The sequence below is a fragment of the Scyliorhinus canicula genome, chromosome 1 (genome assembly GCF_902713615.1).
Source record: "Scyliorhinus canicula chromosome 1, sScyCan1.1, whole genome shotgun sequence".
Lineage (NCBI taxonomy): Eukaryota > Metazoa > Chordata > Chondrichthyes > Carcharhiniformes > Scyliorhinidae > Scyliorhinus > Scyliorhinus canicula.
This window is the reverse complement of record NC_052146.1, coordinates 277983660-277998366: the sequence shown is the minus strand read 5'-3', so window position 1 is coordinate 277998366 and position 14707 is coordinate 277983660. Positions and strand designations below refer to the sequence as shown.

Here is a 14707-nt window from a genome sequence, read left to right as displayed (position 1 = left end):
TGACTGGTCCAGCAGATAATATAATGTAGAGTAAAAGATAGGAAGTTAATTTAATAGAATTGAAGATAAATGGAGGGCGGTTCTTGTTTCACTTCAATTGGAGCAAAAATCAAGTACTAGTCTAATTCATCACGTGAAATAAAGTTAAACTTGGATAAAAGTTTCTATTCCAGAAATACCAATTCCACTTGTGACTTGTAAACTAAATTCCTCTTGCATCGTAAAGGTGTGAAATAATTAATGTTCATTCAAACATTTTGTGGCCTTTATTGTATAGGTTTTACTTTTAACTCGTGGTGACTACTTCTATATAATTCTATAAGTAACATTATTTTTGATAGAAAAAATTGGAGTCTCTATTGACTCTAATTTCAGTCAGTGAGTTGGACCAAATCAACCGATGTAGCAGGATGACACTTGGGGCAACTCACAGCAAGCACTCTATTTTTAAGACAAACAGACAAAGCCCATTTACTCAGCAATGCACTCTGGCAAAGTCGAGTCTATTTTAAGAGTGCCTGTACAAGCACCCATAACTAAAACTTCAGCAACTTCTCCCACTAAAAGCAGGGTATTTTCTCCAGAAAAATGTAATGAGTAGAGATTATTTACATATAAATTGTGTGTGACATCAATCCAGGTCACTTAATGTGGTCTTCAGGTATGATTGAAGAAGCAATTATGCAATCACTCCATTCTGGCTGGGTATACTAATGTCTCTTTATGCAGCTGAAAACATCTTTGTTCATCATGTTGAAATTCACCTGTGAATCATGAAGTCCTTTGAACATTTTGGTTCCTGACATCAAAACAATGTAAAATTTTAGATGGACCTGAACACTTCATTGGTTTCATGATTTTTTTTCAATTTGTAATTTTTAATGTTTCGTACAAAAAAAGTGTTAACTTCCCATCAATACAGCTTTTCACAAAAATAAAATGAACCATCCGTGCATTGAGTGGGCGGGATTTTGAAGTTTGCTTACATAAAAGGACCATTTTTTTTATTATATTGAAAAAAACACAATAAAATCAACTCTGCGATTATTGGAATGGGGGCCGCTCGGTGACCGTCTAGCGAATATACATTCCTACACAATTTCCTTCAAATTGAATACAAAGAGAAAAAAGTATTTTAAAGATACAAACAAGGTGATCGGATTTTATTTGTCACAATGAAGAGACCCTGGGCCATACAGTAGCGGTGTAGATTTGTGGAGGGGGATGGGGAAGTAGGGAGGTGGGGGTCAGAAAGCCGCCACCGCTGGGTCTAAGCAGAGATGGAGCAGCAAGCCGCCAGCCTCTCTTTGGTACATGGACGGGGACAGGTTGGCCAATTATAATCTAACTGGGAGAACATGAGGCTGGGAAATTAACGGATCTCAATCTCTCCGCTAAACAAAAAAAAATTAAAGTAATGGAAAGGGAGGAGGTTGGATCTCAGAACAAGATCAAAGACTCAATGTCACTGGTTGTAGGAGCTGCGTCCTCCATAGCCGTCGCCTCCCCGGCCCCGGGAGTAGCCGTCTCCCCGGTAGTAGCCGTCGCCCCGAGTTTCGTACTGCCGAGAGGCATAGCTGCCGCATTTGCAGTTACCGCCATCGCCCCGGCTTCCTCCGTAGCCGCTGCTGCCCGACTTTTTCTCGCCGTGGTCCACCCAGTCTGCCGCCCGTCGGGATTTTCCGTTCATCGCCTCCATCGCGTCGTTGGCGTCCTCGGGGTTCTCGAAAGTGATGAAGCCGAAACCGGGGGACGCCATGGTGTCTTTGTCTTTAATCACTCTCACCTCAGCGATCTGCCCGTACTTGGAGAAAACATCTTCCAGGGCCTGCTCGTTTGTGTCGAAGTTGAGGCCGCCGACGAACAACTTCCCTTCTTCCGTCATGGTGTTGAGATATATCTGCCTGGGTCCCCATTAGATTCGGAGCTGCTCCTTAACGGTCCGCACACGCTGCTTTCCTCCGCACGCTGTCTCCATTGGTTTCATGATTGAGTGCCACTATTTGAAACCAATGGTTATGTTTAGCATATCTCCATTCAGCCAAAAAAAAATCATGTTTGATTTGTGTTTGCAAATCCCACAATGAAGCACAACAGTTTCTTTCTATTTGAGTTTTTTCAAGCATCTTTCTTTTACTGGACTGTGTATGATCTGACAGATTTTGACACTTCACAACAAAATAGAAGTTCCTCAACTACCAGATTCATGTGGAAGACTGCTGAGTTTTTCTTTTGTAAAATATTTTTATTCTCCATTTTTCACATTTTCTTCAACATTTGCACCCCACCAACAAGCAGTAAACGGTAACAAATACAAAGTCAATTCCCTTAACAATAACGATCCCCTCCTCCCACCATCCCAAACAACGACCCACCTGACAATGTAAGCATAAAATAAAACAAATCCTCCCACGGTGGGACAAACAAAGGAGAAAAAAAAGGAATCACACACACACACACACACACACACACACACACACACACACACACCTCCTCCCCATCACTTCCTCTTAAGTGAAAGTCCCATCTCTTCCCTTGTCCAAGTATATACAACGTTAGCTAACTTAGCACATACACCAGCCGCAGTGAAAAAATACAGTTACATGAGGCTACATCAATACATGACCACTTCTCAATTCAGCCACAGTCCTTCTGCCTTCGCAAACTCCTCCGCTGCTTCCGCCGTCCCAAAATACAAGTCCTTGGATTTGTAGGTCACCCTCAACTTAGCTGGGTTTACTATGCTGCACTGCACCGTACTGATGTACAGTGCCTTTTTCACCCAGCTGAAGGCAGCCCGCCTCCTCGCCAGCTCCACTATAGTCCTGATATATGCGTATTCCAGCTCCAGCCACCTGCTTCTGCTTTGCCCAGCACAGGACCTTCTCCTTCACACTGTACCTACAAAAACACAAAGTTACTACTCTTGGCGGCTCACTCTCCTTTGGTGCAGGCCTCCACGACCGATAACCCTGATCCAGTTCATATCGGGAGGGATCATCCCCGTATCCCAATAACTTCGCCAACATCGTGGCAAAATACTCAGTCGGCCTCGGGCCTTCCACTCCTTCGGGAAGACCACAATCCTCAGATTCTGTCGTCTGGATCTGTTTTCCAAGTCGTCCATTTTGGCTCGCAGATCCTTGTTGATCTCTATCACCTTCTGCATCTCCTTCCCCATCGAGGTAATTTTATCACTGTGCTGCAATAATATCTCTTTCACTTTCCTCAGCGCCTCGCCTTGCTCCCGCACCTCTGTCATGGTGCTCAATACCGCCGCTCTCACCGGGGCAATCTCCTCCAGCACTTTCAATACCGCCCCCATCTCCTTCCTCTTCGCCTCCATGTGCTTTGTGAACTGCCTTTCGAGTTCCACGGCCATCACCGTAGTCATTTCTTCAGCCGTGGGCAATGCGGCCTCCCCTGGTGCCCCAGCCTCCACTTTTCTTGCCATCCCCGCGGTGACCTTTCCACTCCCCGACGGACTTTCAGCTGCTTTTTTCACGGCCGATTTTTAAACTTTTTTTTATTTTAAACTTGTCTTCGATATTTCCCTTCACTGTGCCTTCTCCCTGCTTTTGCCGACTCTGTTGCCCCTGGGACTGTACGTTAAACCCTGAAAATGCCGTTCCCGAATGGGAGCCCTCCAATGTGCGGCTGCCTCCCGCCCACCGTCACCGGAAGTCGACTGCTGAGTTTTGATCGTATTCTGCGTGCTGGGATGGCTCAGGCGACGAGGAATTTTCTCTCCAGGAAGCTGTATGGGTTTGAATAGTTGAAAGGAAAAATTAACTTATGGAGTTGTTGAAGGAAATTTGCAGAGAGAATGCTTTTTAAAAATAAATTTAGAGTACCCAATTTTTTTCACAATTAAGGGGCAATTTAGCAGGGCCAATCCACCTACCCTGCATATCATTTTTTATTTGGGGGTTATGGGGACGAGGCCCACGCAGACACGGGGAGAATGCGCAAACTCCAAACGGACAGTGTAGAGATTTTGTATAATTCACTTTACAACTTTACCTTGCAGAGACTCTGTACACATGTTTGATTTGGGACCAACATTTTCTCAGTTGTTTTAAATGCACAGGTGATTTATTTAAGTATGCAACTCCCTTAAAACGTTTTTGCGCCGCCACAAAGGTGCAGTAACCAACAGGTGCCAACTTGTACATGACCTGTGTAGGACCTCTAGGGCGGCTGCATAGCCATGGAATTGTTTGGGATACCTATATATTATTAGAAAACTATATTAAAAGCCTGTCCACCATCTGCGAGGCACAGGGTTGTAATGGAATACTGTCCACTTGCTTGGCTGAGTGCAGCTCCGACAGCACTCAAGAAGCTCAACACATCCAAGACAAAGCAGCCTCTCTCCGGCACTGACGAAAGGTAACAACAGCCTGTACCATCTACAAGATGCACTGCAGCAACTCACCAGGTTCTTTCGACAGCACCTTCTAAACCTGTGCCCCTACAACCTAGAAGAATACGGGCAGAAACTGCATGGGCACATCACAACCTGCAAGTTCCCCTCATAGCCACTAACCTTCCTGACTTGGAATGGTGATATAGTTCCTTCACTGTTGCTGGGTCAAAATCCTGGAACTCCCTCCCTGACAGCACTGTGGGTGTACCCATGCCACATGGACTGCAGTGGTTCAAGAAGGCAGCTCACCACAACCTTCTCCCAAAGCATTTAAGGATGGGCAATAAAATGCTGGCCTAGCCAGTGACCCTCATGTCCCTGAATGAATAAAACAAAATAAATTGAGTGGGTGTTCTTTCATTTTCTTTTGTATTATTTGTTTAATTGCATGGGTTGCACGATTCTGATGTCACCATGTTTACTGCTATTAACCTATTGTGTAAATGATAGCAAAATGGCCAAAATATTCTCTAGCTGCTTTGTGTTGGTATTTTTTTGTTTTTGAAAATATTTTTTATTCTCCTTTTTCACATTTTCTCCCAAATTTACACCCACTTGGTATTTACCAGGGAGGTTAATAAGGTGGGACATGACACTGGAAGAAATTATCAAAAAATGTACAAAGACCTTTAAGATAGAAAGAGGGTAGATAATTGATAAACTGAAAAATCTGGATGCACTGTATCCATGTGTGTTAAAATAAGTTAGGAAACTGCTTAGATCATTGCCTGGGATCGTCCGTGAACGAATTTATGCATGTCATGTATTCATATAATTGCACTTGTAAATAAACATTTTTTATGCTGGTCTTCTTCCACTCTTGAAGCTGCTGATTCTTGTTGGTGCAATTGCATCTCCCCAGTATCTCTCGCAAGGAAATTATTGATATTGAGAGTTACTTGCAGTTTTTATTCTGTATGTTGTCACATTTAACTTGCAACCATTAGCATTTGATTTGTTGCATGAATGCTATCTTATATACCTGACTGAATAACAGAAGCAGTTGATTTATTTTTTTACTTTCCCAAGTCTGTGCATTGAGGCCAATTGTAGTGTACCTGCTCAGTGACCTTAGCACAAACTGGAAATTGAACTCCGAACCTTTGAGATGCAGTTTACACATGCTTGATTGCATGCTGTTTTCATTTTTTAAAGTCAGCATTGGCTTGAGTGAAATTAGTATCGATATCCAGCATCAACTTTTAAACAAGATCAGAACAGTAGTTGGAATGGAATCTTGCAGAACCACAATTCCCTATTTTATCTGATTTTCTGTTGAATGCCGTGGAGCTATGATTAAAGTCTGTATGAAGGATTGATTTACACTGTCTTGCTAAACCCTAAGATTGACAGAAAGAGGGCAGCACAGTGGTTAGCATTGCTGCCTACGTTGCTGAGGACTCGTGTTCGAATCCTGGCCCTAGGTTACTGTCCGTGTGGAGTTGGCACATTCTCCCTGTGTCTGTGTGGGTTTCAGCCCCCACAACCCAAAGATGTGCAGGATAGGTAGATTGGCCACTCTAAATTGCCCCTTAATTGGAAAAAATAATTGAGTACTCTAAATTTACAAAAAAAAAGATTGACAGAAAGGTTTACTTTTCATTATTTGTTTACCTCAGTTTAACATTTTTTCCCACTTACCTTGGGACTTGATAAATGGACAATAAATGGACAAGTAATATTGGAGTATAAGAGTCACTTTCACACTGTCAGGTACAGGATTAATGCAATCAGAATTAGTTATGCGAATATTGGATCCTATAGAGTAAAGTAAATACTATCAGAAAGATTAAAGAAAGGAGCTTTGTTATGGTGGTATCTTGGTTGCTGTGGAAACCATTTTGGTTTACTGAATAACAAACAGATGTTTATATTAGGTAGCTAGCATTGTGAGCCTTGGGGCTAGGGAGTTAAATTCCATGTGAGTTTACTGTTGGTTTCTGTGGCTTTGTGCTATTTTTATTTCAATCTTTTTCCTGAAAACATTATTTAGGTGCAACCTCAATGAGGGCGGCACGGTGGCATAGTGGTTAGCACTGCTGCCTCACAGCTCCAGGGACTTGGGTTCATTCCGGCTGTGTGGAGTTTGCACTTTCTCCCTGTGTATGCGTGGGTTTCCTGTGGGTGCTCCGATTTCCTCCCACAGTCCAAAGGTGTGCAGGTTAGGTGGATTGGCCAGGCTAAATTGCCCTTGTGTCCAAAGAGGTTAGGTGGGGTTACTGGGTTACAGGGATAGGGTGGAGGCATGGACTTGAGTAAGGTGCTCTTTCTAAGGGCTGGTGTAGACTCGATGGGCCGAATGGCCTCCTTCTGCACTGTAAATCCTATGAATTTTTTTTCTAAGTACCAGTTTAATCTCTTTTTAGTCCATTCCCCTGTGTTGTTATGTCCTTTGGTAGTTCCTTTGATCATAATCAACTATATTTCCAATTTGGTATTCTCTGCAAATTTTAACACCACTTCATCGAGGACTATATCTAAATCGTTGGCAAACTGAAGTGGCTTCCAGACAGCCTACTTCAAACTCCTTGAGAAGGTAATCTTCCTAACCTCTCTACCATGCCTTTTACTTCCCAAGGTTTTGAAGATTGACAAACACAGTCATGTCTTTTTAAATCAGCGCTGTCTATTGCCAGCTTATTGCTTTCACTCTTAACTATCTGGATAGATATTAATTTTATCCTTACAGACTCTACCACAAATTTTTCTACCACAAAGTTAAACTAATTGGCCATAATTATCTGGAAGTCTGAGGTAATGCATTTTGATTGGAAGAATATGGACAGACAATATAAAATAAGGGGTACAATTTTTAAGGGTGCAGGAGCAGAGGGACCGGGGTGCATATGTGCATAGATCATTGAAGGTTGCAGGACAGGTGGAGAGAGCAGTTAAGAAAATGTAAAGTGTCCTGGGCTTTATGGATAGGGGTATGGACTCGAGCAAGGAGGTCATGCTGAACTTTCACAAGACACTAATTAGACCTGAGCAAGAGTATTGTGTACAGTTCTGGGCACCACACTATCGGTATTGAGCAAGAGTATTGTGTACAGTTCTGGGCACCACACTATCGGTAGGATGTGAACATTTTGGAGAGAGTGCAGAAGAAACTGACAAGAATGTTTACAGTGATGAGAAACTTCAATTATAAGGATCGATTAGAGAGGTTGGGATTGTTCTCCTTGAATAAAGGCTAAAGGGAGATTTGATAGAGTTATCCAAAATCATGAGGGGGCTGGACGCAGCAGATTGGGAGAAACTATTCCTGCTCGTAAATGGATCAAGAACGAGAGGGTACAGATGTGATTTGCAAGAGAAGTAAATGAGATGTGTTGCACAGTGTTTGGTATGTATCACCTGGAAGTGTGGTGGAGGGAGGTTCAACTGAAGCATTCAAGAGAACATTCAATGATTATTGGAAACCATGTGCAACAATATGGGGGAAAAGATAGGAGAATGGCACTAAGCCATAATGCTCATTCAATGCAAACATGATGGGCCAAATGGCCTCCTGTGCCATAACAATTCAGTGATTCTGGACGAGCTCTGTCTCCATTTTTAAAATGGACATCACATTGGTCACTGTCCCATCCTTTGGTATGCATCGCATATTTTCAAGGCCTAAAATATTATCTCCTTCATATTCCTAGGATAGTTTAACTTGCCGCTTATTCATGAAAATATCACTCTTGTCACTTCAGGATTCACCAAAGAGTGATGTGAGGTAGTCATTGAATGCCCCTTCCATTTCTTGATCATTTGCTAAACATTGACTAACTTCTCCTGCCAGGTTTAACCCTGCTTTCAACAATTCTCTTTGTACTGATATACTTGCAAACATCTTGCTTTTTTATTTTGTTAAACTTTTTTCTGCAAAATTTCTCTTAGTGTTCCTTGTCTCGCTCTTAAATTGTTTAATTTTATCCTTCAATGTTTATATTATTATTCTTAGTCCTCATAGAGAAATTGTAATTTGCTCCTAGATTCCCTAAAACTAATTGTTTCCTTATTAAATGGCATTTACTTATTTGGTACTGTTTATCGATCTCAATCTCTCTATCTTTCTCTCTCATCAGTTTGTCATGCCACCTGTCCTCAGGCTTTCTCATCTTTTCATCTTTCTAAAGTATGCCCTAACCCAGTCTTGTGTAATGATTTTCATACTGACTTTCTTTTCAGACGGAATCTTAAACTTTTAATTATGTTGCCTCTCCACACCCAAGGCTCTCACCCACATTTAGCTAATCTACTCAATCTATTTTATTACTCAAAACCAGATTTAGCAGCACCCACCCATAAGTATTTGTTGCAGTTGCCTCAGTTAATGGTGTACCCTGTGCATTGTAATACGTGCATTTTAACTTTTTTAAACACTACTCCCTTTCCCTTGATTTTATTTTGTTTAAGTTATCATTCACCTTCACTTGAATCATATGTCTTTGGTTCACCTTGCATGCTGTCCTGTGACTTTTCCATTTTAACCTCTCTCAGATAATTATTACTTTATCATTAGTTACTAAGAGGAGATGTCTGAATATCAACATAGATTTTGCAGTCAGTAGCAAAGTACGGGCTGCTGACGTGGAAGATTTTTTTGCTGAAAAGATCTAGCTACCCCTGTGGCGATTAAATTTACCTCTCTGTGTGCAATTGATTGTAGTGTTCTTTAATTGGGATTTCCTACCTGTGGATCCAAATCGCTCATGATTGGACGGAGGTCCACAATGGAACCTGACCAGTCTGACAGAGGAGGTAAAAGGGATTTCCATTGTGGAACCGCAGTGATGTTATCGAGCTCTCCATGCAACCAATCAGAAATAATTCTCATCACTGAAAAGGGTGATATAAATCAAAGTAAAGATTAAGACATATGGAGTGAAGGTTCAAGCTGAAATATTATCAATACATATTTTTAAATTATTTTAGAATTTAATTTAAAATGTCTAGTAATTAATCCTAATGGAGACATCTAACAACACTCCACAAACAAAGCACAATTTTTAATGTCCAAAACTATTGGTTAATAGTTATTACTCAGATCGCAACGAGAAGAAATCCAGTTATACCTGTTAAGAGCAAGGTGTGATATGGAATTTACAACCGTGATATAAGAGTGGAAAATGGGACGTTCTCACCAGATCAGATGATTTCACTGCTGACTCTGGCTGGTGGGTAGGGGAGGGCACAGCACAGCCTGTGTTGGAGCAGCGAGTGACAGGCCACACCTCCAGGATTCATGCACTTGTACTAAATCCTGAAGTTGTGGTCCGTTTCAGAGGGATCATGAAGGTGACTGTTGACAACTCGCCATCTAGAATCAGGATTTAGCCATTTGATTAGTGTTTAAACAGCCCAGAAATGAGGATACACAAATATTTCATGCCTGTAAAATCATTTGATACAGTGGTTAATAGGATGGACATTGAATCAGTTGTAGACAGGAGAACAAAATTATTAAAGGGAGTACAATACTCTCCCTTAAAGTTTGTGGAGGCTCTTCCGGTGATGTCATGTAAGAGCAACGTGCACAAAAAGTGGCTCCCAGCAGGGTCCTTGTTTTCAATCGCTTTTGTGAGGGATTTCACAAGTGTGAGCAGCCAGTGGGTGGTAGCATTCTTAGAGGATTTGGAGTTTGAATTGCAGGAGGAGTTGGAGGTGCTGCTGGAGTTGAGGAGGTCTGCACGGCTTTAGGAAAGATGCAGACGAGGAAGGCGGTGGGGCCATACAGGTTTCTGATATAATTTTATAAGAAGTTCGTGGATCAGTTGGCCCTGTTAGTGTTGGGGATGTTTAACGGTTCACTGGGGTGTTCTCTCCTGGAAATGTTGGGGCAGGCGTCCATCTCCCTCCTCCTTAAGGATAAGGACCCCACAAAGTGTGGATTATACTGCCCGATTTCATTGCTCAATGTGGTTGCAAAGCTTTGGCTAAGGTCTTGGCATTGTGGTTGGAGCCCTGTTCTCCAGAAATAGCGAAGGGCAGAAAAGTGTTGTCCAATGTGAGGCGGTTACTCAGTGGTTTTTACACCGGTGGTGGGGCCGGAGCTGGAGATAATCGTGTCTCTGGACCCAGAAAAAGTGTTTAATAGGGCTGAGTGGAGCTGTCTTTTCGAGTTCCTAGTGAAGTTTGGGCTGGGTCCTGCGTTTGTGTCATGGGTGTGGCTGTTAACAAGATGTTAACAGCTTGGAGGGGCCTCACGGTAGCATGGTGGTTAGCATCAATGCTTCACAGCTCCAGGGTCCCAGGTTCGATTCCCGGCTGGGTCACTGTCTGTGCGGAGTCTGCACGTCCTCCCCGTGTGTGCGTGGGTTTCCTCCGGGTGCTCCGGTTTCCTCCCACAGTCCAAAGATGTGCGGGTTAGGTGGATTGGCCATGCTAAATTGCCCGTAGTGTAAGGTTAATGGGGGGATTGTTGGGTTACGGGTATACGGGTTGCGTGGGTTTAAGTAGGGTGATCATTGCTCGGCACAACATCGAGGGCCGAAGGGCCTGTTCTGTGCTGTACTGTTCTATGTTCTATGTTCTATGTGGAGATGCCGGCGTTGGACTGGGCTGAGCACAGTAAGAAGTCTTACAACACCAGGTTAAAGTCCAACAGGTTTGTTTCAAACACGAGCTTTCGGAGCACTGTTCCTTCCTCAGGAGGAAGGAGCAGTGCTCCGAAAGCTCGTGTTTGAAACAAACCTGTTGGACTTTAACCTGGTGTTGTAAGACTTCTTACTGTGCTGTTAGACAAAGCTCCGTCTGCCAGTGTGGGGCTCGGGGTCATTTAGGCTGCAAGGGGGAACGAGGCAAGGGTGTCCTACGTCTGCTCTTGTGTTTGCGTTGGCGATCGAGCTATTGGCTATCGCTTTGAGGGCCTCTGTTAAGTGGGGAAGAATTGTGAGTGGTGGAGGGTAGAGTAGAACATTGGGTGCCCTTTATCCGGACAACCTTTTGCTGTACGTAAGGAATCTGGGGGCAGTTATGGGGACAATCTAAATATATTGCCGAGGTTCGGTTCCTTTTCGGGGTACAAACTAAACGTGCAAGTGATGTTTGAGAGGGCCAGCAAACCACATTCACATGTTCTGATGCTGTCCCAAGGTTTTTTGGGAGCCTTTTCCCAGCACCATATCGACAATCCTGAATATTGATTTGGAGCCCTGTCCAATAGTTAGCTATGTTTGAGGTGTCAAATCAGCCGGAGTTAAGGATAGGTGCGGGGGCGGGTGTCCTGGCATTCGCCTTGTTGATTGCTAGGTAGCAGATTCTGAGTTGGAGGCAGGCAACGCCACCTAGTGCCACAGCATGGCTCTGTGGCTTGATGGAGTTTCTGTATCTCGAAAGTGATGTTCACTGTCAGAGGGTTGATTGATGGGTTTGACCGTAGACGGCATCCGTTCACATTGCACTTTAAGGAATTGGTCACTGTTAGCTGTTAGTGGGGGGAGGGGGTGGGGGATTTGGGTTGGATTTTTGTTAAGGGAGGGATTGTTACAATTGTAGCCTGGTGTTTTTTCTGGTGTTGATGCGTGTGTTAGTTTTGTTTTGTAAATTTTTGACACAAAACGTTACAAGTTCAAAACTATTTTCCAAAAAAAAATGTTAAATGTGGCGGACAGTGATTTGAAAAGTAAAGAACTTTGGTTTACTAATAAAGGAGGAGAACAGTCAAACCGGTTTGAAGTAAAAACAAATGGCATCAACACACAACTGTTAATATTATCTCAAAAAAGAGAGGGCATTAACCCAGTACCTAAAATGAAATGAGTGAATGTATTTATAAAACTGATCAAGTACAGTGGGTTATGAGGCAAATTTTCTAAATAAGAGCATAATCATAGAATTCATAGAATTTACAGTGCAGAAGGAGGCCATTCGGCCCATCGAGTCTGCACCGGCTCTTGGAAAGAGCACCCTACCCAAGGTCAACACGTCCACCCAACACTAAGGGCAATTCTGGGCACAAAGGGCAATTTATCATGGCCAATCCACCTAACCTGCACATCTTTGGGACCCGGAGGAAACCCCGCACACACGGGGAGGGTGTGCAGACTCCGCACAGACAGTGACCCAAGCCGGAATCGAACCTGGGACCCTGGAGCTGTGAAGCAATTGTGCTATCCACAGTGCTACCGTGCTGCCCACATAAATAGTTGTTATGGGTTTCATCATTTTCTGAAAAGCTGGAAAAAGATAGAAAGGGCTGGAGCCCCCCACTAACAGCTAACATTTATAAAGGTAAACGGTGTAGAGTACAGCTTCATAATGGAAGGGCGTAATGTGGACTGTAAGCAGGGATTATAGGTAGGAAAATGAGGGATGACAGCTCAGTTGCTAAAGGTAAGAGAGCTGCAGTTACTTTTGTTAAAGTCTACACTGAGCAAAGTTGGAAGTTTGATTTTAAAATACTATTTTCCTAATTGTTTACAGGTTAGTGGGCCACGCATGGACATGACGCTTGCTGAATTACAGGAAATGGCAACTCGGCAACAACAACAGATTGATTCTCAGCAGCAACTGCTAACAACAAAGGTACACAAATAGCCACTATTTAACGTCATATCAGAACAGTCCTAAATTATTGTCTTTTTCTCCTTTCCTTTTTGCCTCTCTTCCACTGTTTCCCTATCCTCTAAGTACCTTAGTTCTTGGTAAAGACATTTCTTCATTTCTTTCTTTACTGCTCCTATCTCTGCAACCTCCTCTATCATTATATCTTTTTTTGTTCCATTTTGGCCTTCTGACTAGCATTCTATCCATCTTGCTCTCTCTTTTCTCCACTCTTGGTAGAATACATGTCCCTTCCCAAATGGGGACCGGGTGGGAAAGTGAAGTAGAAACCAAAGATTAGCCATGATCATATTGAATGGTGGAACCAGTTCGATGAGCCAATAGTTCACTGCTGCGCCCATTTCTCGTGTCCTTAATTCCATGCCCATCTTTTCCAGAACTCCATCTTTGAATCCCTCTGATCGTGTTTCTCACCCACTCCCCCAGCCATAGCTTTTACCAAAATCACGAGAACATCCTATTTGAATGTAACAGAAATAAACTTCCCTTCTTCCTCTCGTCTGCCCTATTTGACTACACCATCCTCCTCCAGTGCCTCTCCTAGATGGAACTGCTCTCACCTAGTTCCATTCTTATCTCTATAAGTGTATTAAGAGTATCACTTGAAATGGCTTTTCTTGCTCCTGCATTATTACCTCTGGTGTCCCCCAAGGATCTATCCTTTGCCCCCTCCTATTTCTGTTATATATTTTGTCCTTCAACAACTTCATTTTGAAAGCACCGAGCTTGACTTCACTATCACCTCTCTTAGCTCCTGCACTATTGTTAAATTACCAACCTTATTAGCCAACATCCAATATTGCGGAGCAGAAATTTCCTTAACTTGAAAGTAAAAATGAAATTAAGAATTGATTTTCATTGGAGGAACTACTGAAGAATCTTCAAATATTTAACAGTGGCACCAACACCTATTTAGATGTAATGCAACCTCTCACTGCTATATTGGTGTGCTTTGTATCTGTTGTATTTCCTTTTTGTTTTAAAGAGTACCAAATGATTTTTTTTCCAACTAAAGGGCAATTTAGCATGGCCAATTTACCTAGCCTGCACATCTTTGGGTTGTGGGTGTGAGACCCACGCAGACAAGGGGAGAATGTGCAAACTCCACACGGGCTGTGATCAAACCCGGGTCCTCAGCGGCGGAGGCAGCAGTACTGAGCACTGCGCCACCATGCTGCCCTTTATGTTGCACTTCCAATTTCTAAATAATATATTTTTTCCCCTTGATATTGAAATTACCTTTTATTAAAAACATTTAAAAAATATTTACAAACACAAAACGGCAAAACCAAAAGGACAACGGAAATGCAAGCCCCAACCACCACACTAGTCCATAAAACTCCTCCGAAACCAACACGTCACCTGCCTACCACCCCGACATCCGCCTTTTCCCATTTTTTTCGTAGTCGCCCCCCCCCCCCCCCCCCCCCCCCTCCTCCAAACCAGAGACTACAACCCATACTAAACTAAAGCAAAAACCACCACCCCCACCACCTCTTGCTGACGGCTTAATCCACCTGAAAGAAGTCAATAAACGGCTTCCACCACAAAGTGAACCCCTCCTCCTCCCCAAGAATGCTGAATGTGATTTTTCCAGCTGCAGAAATACTCCAGGGCTTGGCGGCTCTGAGTCCCGCCAGCACAACAAATTCCGTAGCAGGGCTATCGGACGCAAAAGCCAAAACAACGGCCTCTCTCCCATCTACACACCCGGATTCTCCA

The 14707-nt window shown here is 43.1% G+C and overlaps 1 protein-coding gene and 1 pseudogene across 1 annotated transcript; one reads left to right on the top strand and one right to left on the bottom strand.

Annotated features, from left to right (window-relative positions):
* Window positions 1-14707, top strand: part of LOC119964759 — a 107776-nt pseudogene that overhangs the window by 35196 nt on the left and 57873 nt on the right.
* LOC119974713 (cold-inducible RNA-binding protein B-like) lies at window positions 1425-1885 on the bottom strand. The gene has a single exon (XM_038813859.1). It carries the CDS (start codon window positions 1883-1885, stop codon window positions 1466-1468), a length of 420 nt encoding a protein of 139 aa, XP_038669787.1. The 3' UTR covers window positions 1425-1465.